The sequence below is a fragment of the Arachis hypogaea genome, chromosome 9 (genome assembly GCF_003086295.3).
Source record: "Arachis hypogaea cultivar Tifrunner chromosome 9, arahy.Tifrunner.gnm2.J5K5, whole genome shotgun sequence".
Lineage (NCBI taxonomy): Eukaryota > Viridiplantae > Streptophyta > Magnoliopsida > Fabales > Fabaceae > Arachis > Arachis hypogaea.
The window spans coordinates 18746234-18752638 of record NC_092044.1 but is presented as its reverse complement, the minus strand read 5'-3'; the positions used below and the strand labels follow the sequence as shown (position 1 = coordinate 18752638).

At 32.4% G+C, this 6405-nt stretch overlaps 1 protein-coding gene across 1 annotated transcript; it reads left to right on the top strand.

The window, feature by feature from the left end:
• Window positions 1-1251: 1251 nt before the first annotated feature.
• On the top strand, window positions 1252-3981 carry LOC112710590 (ADP-ribosylation factor 2). The gene is made up of 7 exons (XM_025762873.2): window positions 1252-1511; window positions 1835-1993; window positions 2599-2669; window positions 2998-3117; window positions 3364-3482; window positions 3574-3655; window positions 3747-3981. The coding sequence occupies exons 2-7, from the start codon at window positions 1846-1848 to the stop codon at window positions 3750-3752; spliced, it is 546 nt and encodes a 181-aa protein (XP_025618658.1). The 5' UTR covers window positions 1252-1511; window positions 1835-1845; the 3' UTR covers window positions 3753-3981.
• The last annotated feature ends 2424 nt before the right edge of the window (window positions 3982-6405 follow it).

The window sequence follows — 6405 nt, the reverse complement described above, 5'->3', positions numbered from 1 at the left end:
AAAAACACTTCATACAAGTATAATAGACAAGGACACACATCTAAACCGTGCCTTTATCTTCTTAAATTTGTATGGTGATAAGTTGTATAAAGTAGTCAATAATTATAATGTCTTTGGGTAACTAAAGAGAATTGATATATAAAAAATCTAAATTAGATACCTAAATTTTTTGGAAGCTCATACAAATTAGTCTAAAATTCAAGAAGAAAAAAGAATATATGGTATGTTGTGAGCGGATGTTCTAGACATATAGAAAATTTTATCTTTTTAATCAAATTAACTAAATGATAGATTCATAATATTTAGTTATGATGGTAAAGATAAAATCGTAGTAATTGAAAAAGTTTATGATTTTGTAAAAATTTTGTGCAGTAACCTAAAATAATAACTGTCAATCAAAATTCAAAAAGAGAATTCTGTTATTTAATCATTGTTGGAGAATTCTACAAAAAACAATTTTATAAGAGATAATTTTAAATTATTTCTTGTCACGATAATAAATCTTAAATCTGAAAGTGATATTCATCTATTTGAAATTGATGCTGCTAAGAAAATAAAAAATTTTAAATATTATCCCGAAAAAATTATAATAGGAGATCTATTCAAATAACTACATTAGAAATAAATCATTAGTTCATTTGATTTAAACAAATTATTATTCTAAGTTTCCAACCATGTGCTACTAGTTTTGTCTTGCAGCGAGAAATGAGATTTTAAATTGATAGATGATGGGCTTAGCTAATTGTCACCTTAACCAGAATTAGGCTCATTGTTATTATTGGTCATCGTTCTATCTTTGTTCTTCAATTTTGTGTTCAGTAAAGATTTCGGATCTAAAACTTTACGATACCATTCATTCCAAAAGCTTAAGTTGATGAGAAAAAATAATACTAATGGTTATATCTCTAATACTAAATCGGACATTCCTAAACCTTCATTGTTTACATTGTACAAATATTTCATTTACTTCCTATACTTCTTCTAAAAAATGGGATAAATTTTATGACGTATGCGATTGATAATTTTGTGCACTATGTAAATTAAATAGCAAACCAAATATACAAAGGAACAAATATATCCAGAAATACATAGAAAATATGGTATTTATTTTTTTTTAAAAAATGCCATTTGTTACGCGAAAGTGCAAGCTGGTGGAAGTGCAGATCTTAGAGTAGTAACCAGGTTGCCACTTACCATGATGCAGGCCAAATTGCCGTTATAACGGCATAGTTCTGTTGCATTCTAGTTACTACTTGACTTTGACTACTTGTTACTACTGGTACTAATAATGTAACCCCATGAACCAAAATTATAACGGTAGTGAGTGAAAGACGTGAATAACCCTATGTGGCTTTGTTCCTAAATTTGGATGGGTCCGCGTTTCCATAAAATCGGTGAAAGGCCTCTCAAATTGTGGAGTTAACGGTGACACAGAAGCAGCTCCCATTTCTCTCTTCTTTGCAAAGAGAAGAGATCTGCGTTCTCCTCTCCCTTCGCAAATTTTCTTCAAGGCAAGCCTCCTCTCTCTCTCTCTCTGCACATCATAGATCTGTTCTCCATTTCAATTTCCGATTTCGTAATTCCTCTATTCTGGATCCTGTTTCTCGATTAGTGTGATCTTAATTTGAAATTCAAGATTCGATTCGTGTGCTTTCTCGATCCGCTTAGATAACGCGATTTGAATCAATTTTGGAATTGCATTCGTCAATTGCTTATGGTGTTATGATGATCCATTTCATCTGCGTATTTCATTTTTTTTAACATAAAAAAAAAAATCAAATTTGGATGGGATGTGTTCATGATGTGATGACGGTTTCTGTTTTGTTGGGTTCAGAGTAGTTAAAAATGGGGCTGACTTTCACGAAGCTGTTCAGCCGGCTCTTCGCCAAGAAAGAGATGCGTATTCTCATGGTTGGACTTGACGCTGCTGGTAAGACCACCATTCTCTACAAGCTCAAGCTTGGAGAGATCGTCACCACCATTCCCACCATTGGTATGTTTCTCCCTTTCTTCCGTTATCTGTAAATCTGTTACTTATTTATATGGATCCATAGAATGCAGACAATTTAATTCAAATTGAACGAGCAACAATAACAACTGAACCTTGTCACGGTTTAGTGGAACGCCAAAAGTACCCTATCATATCTATGTTTGAATTATTTATGTTTAATTGAATTTGAATCAGCCAAATGACGTTAATTTGTTGCCTTTCTTTTTCATTATTAACTAGATCAAATGATTTGAGAACAATTTCTTATTTTTGACTTTGCAACACCTTTTTCCTTCTCAATCCTAACATGTATATTCTTTTTTCCTTTAGTTTAGTTGTTTCACTTTCACCATCTAAGCAAGCAGCTAAATCTTTATTTTGATGTTGTTGTTTGGTTTTAGATCTACAATATGACAATATGATTCAATTTTATATTAATGGCAAAGGAACAAGTATATTATATATGTAGTTCTTTATTATGTCCAATGAGATTGTCATATTGCCAATTTTTTTCTGATTCTAAGATATATATTGCTTAATCAATATCATTGTAGATATGATGATTATCCCATTCTTTGGGTGATTTATTATTTGTTTATTCGTTGCAGGGTTCAATGTGGAAACTGTGGAATACAAGAACATCAGCTTCACTGTCTGGGATGTTGGAGGCCAAGACAAGGTATTTTTCTTGCATTTTCTTGCATGCTTTTTAATGGCTTTTATAACATAGATTCTGCTTGAGCTACTATGCATGTGATGCTGTTTGCCTTTGTTTTGGATCAGTAAATTCAAGACACTATTTTCACTCGTCTAGTTACTATTGTTAACTATTCAATCACACATTTTAAGCTTGACTTTGGATATAATGTCTTGAGTGTTTGTGTCCTTTGGCACAATCTGCCTTACTTTTGAGCTGTTGTTATGTTAGAATTTAGATGTGTTTGAATGATTTTAACGAAATACTTCTATCAATACTGTAGTAACAATTGATATGTTTTCCCCTTCAGATCCGTCCATTGTGGAGACATTACTTCCAAAACACACAAGGGCTTATTTTTGTGGTTGACAGCAATGACAGGGACCGTGTTGTTGAAGCAAGAGATGAGCTACATAGGATGTTGAATGAGGTAATGAGACTGATCCTTAATTGACTGGACACGAGCATGGTTTTTAAGTTGAGATCCACATCTGCAATTGTGACCCTATCAACTACATTTCTTTTCTCCATTTTTTTTATCATGGCATGGTTGTAATTGAGAGTTTGCGACTGCAGAACTAGTTTTCTGCTTACATAGATTACTTGATTTGCCAGCTTATTTAGTTATTTCAGAATTCTGATACATTTCTGGATGCTTGTAATCTTTCCTTGGCAGGATGAGTTGAGGGATGCCGTGCTTCTAGTTTTTGCTAACAAACAAGATCTTCCAAATGCTATGAATGCTGCTGAGATAACTGATAAGCTTGGTCTTCATTCTCTCCGTCAGCGTCATTGGTAAGATCTAAAGTTATTGCTCTCAACATTCTGCTCCTCCCGGTTCTGGTTTTCACCACTCGTTATCACCATACATGCTCTAAACATGCAGGTATATCCAGAGCACATGTGCTACCTCTGGTGAAGGGCTTTACGAAGGACTTGACTGGCTCTCCAACAATATTGCAAACAAGGTTAATACACAATGTTTTTTTTTCTTTTTTAAATACTGGATATGTGTATATCATTGAATTTTTAACTTATGCTTGTCCTCTGTGATTGCAGGCATAGAGTTCTACCAGTTATCATGAAGGACTCCAGTCAGTGGTTACGGTCTCGCATATCTGATTTTCTTGCCGTTCCTTTAGATTTTCATTGTTCGAGCATGTATTATTTTGTTTTGATAAAAGAACATCATTCGGTTACATAGCCCGAAGAATAATTTGACATTTTTTCCCTGTATAACCAAATATATAGAATTGTTACCCATTCATTTATGAAGCCAACTTAATCGTTGAAAGTGTCGTATTTGTTTTTTGAGGCATTCTTTCATCATGGATAAAAAAAATTTGTGCTCTATGGAGAAAGGGAGAGAGAAAACAATAGATAGATATGGTGAAAGGTGAAAGCGATTAGGTCTTTTTAAAGTTTTAAAAGAAAATGACTATCGGATAAATAAGAGATTTTTCAAGTATGATTCTTTCTTAAACCCGGAGGAAATTGTACCCTGATCTTTATATAGATGAAATTTCAACGTCACTTGGCCACTTCCAAGCAAAATTTGATTTTACTAGTAGGCAAACTGTTTTATAGAGCTTAGAGTTTCATTGACGGAGCTGTCAAAATTTCTTTCCCAGCAATCTGTTATTTTTTGTTTTTGTCACCATTTCTACTTCTTAAAGACAATAAATATTAGGCTGATTTTTTTGGATATTGTATTGATATTGGAATCGGGGCGTGTTTTTCACCAGTCTGGTGTTAATTGTTTTTGGAAATGTATCGATTCTTTTTTTTTTTTTTTTTGGTCGGTGGATTGGACAACCCCCAATCCTAGGTACACAACACACCCACACACTCCTCACATATTTATCACATTTTTCCTCAATTGCATCCTCTAGGGTTTGAACCCTAGACCTTGAGGTGGGGAGAGGGGAGAAATGCTACTAGAGCCAAGGCTCATTGGCGGAAATGTATCGATTCAAATTGGATGGTGTGAATGATATAATAAAAATTGGATCGTCTAACTTCTTTGGTGCGAGAATTTGATTTTTGTGGGGAAAATTTTGTTGGGCCCGATTAGAGCGTGGCTAATTTTTTTTAAACTCGAAGCCGAACTCGGAGGATTCAAGTTGTGGATTTCATAATTTTTTAAATTGGAAATCCGAAAAGTTGGATCCGAATAGAATAAAAAAAAAATTGGAGTGTATGTGTATCCGATTTGTATATATATATACCGTCTTCACCAATTGCTCATCACTCTTCGTCTTCATCACTTTTTCTCATCTAGCTATTCTGCTACGGTAAATGAGTGAAAGTGTGTAATAGTGAGTAAAGAAGTTTAAAACGGATGATAGTTATTTTAAGAGTATATTATTATGGTTAAAGTTTTTATAAACATATGAGAGAGTGAGATTATATGTAAAAATCTGTTTGATGTTGTTCATTTTACACTATCTTTTGAAGATTTAAAGGATGTGATCAGTGAAAAATAGATTTTCAAATATTAAAAAGGGTGTTATATATTTTGTAAAGGCATCTTGTATCGGTATTTAGTGGGTTTCTTCAGTTTCAAATGAAATATGTCACTGATGAAGTGAGTATGTAGGAGATGTTTTCAATTTATTTTCAAATTTGGTCATAGATGTTGTTGATTGAGATATATATTGAGTTTGGACAATCTCAAAACAACCGAAATATCAAATAGGAAGATTACAACAGTAATAGTGAAGAGGAGTTTGAGAACAACTATAAGATTGTTGATTCAAATGAAGACAATAATCAATTTGATGGGAATATAGAAGCAGACGTGGTGGTAGTGACAAATGCACTAAAAAATCAGCATTTATTTGAGGAGCCATCTTTTATGCGCATGTTGGATCTGGACGCCATGTATGCACTGAAATTTCTTAAATACCTGAATGCGGATATGTAATTTGGATATTTGTATGGTAGATTAATATTGTAGTTTTAATTAAGTTTGTAGATTAATAATATGATTTGTAGAACATAAGATTATTATTATAATAAATATATAGTTGTAATATTTTTCTTTATTTATTCATTATTTGTAATTATAATTAATTTTAGAAGTATTTAAATAAACTAAAAACACAACTTATGTATTTATATATTAAAATTGTTGTGCTTGTTGATTTTATTTGGTGGTGGTGTTATATCAAAGACTCGCTTCTGTGCGGCAGATGGTAAATTTGTTATTGGGATGAAGTTTAGTACTAAGAAGGTTGTGATTATGGCGATCAAGAATTATATCATTCGTAGAAGTGTTGACTATTGGGTGTATGAATTGGAACAATGATACTCTATGTGAAATGTACGCAATATGACACAAGTTGTAATTGACTAATTAGAATTAGCATGATCTGTAAGAAGTATTATTTGGTGATAAGAAGGTACAATGTTCTAATAGAGAGACACTGAATATTATCGGATATATTGTCGGATTTAGTATCGAACTTTAGCGACAAATTTAGCACCAGTTTTATTAACGATTTCGAGTGAAAAATTTGTCACTCAAAAATATTAATGTTGGATTAGAAATTCTGTCATTAAATCCGATGATAAAGTGTGACGCGAAATTTTATCAACATGAATTAGACATGTATCCATTTAAATTTTTGTTATTATTAATTTGATGATTTTATGAATTTCTTTTTAATAAGTATGTAATTCTTATTGACAGAACGTATATGAACATAATAATGAG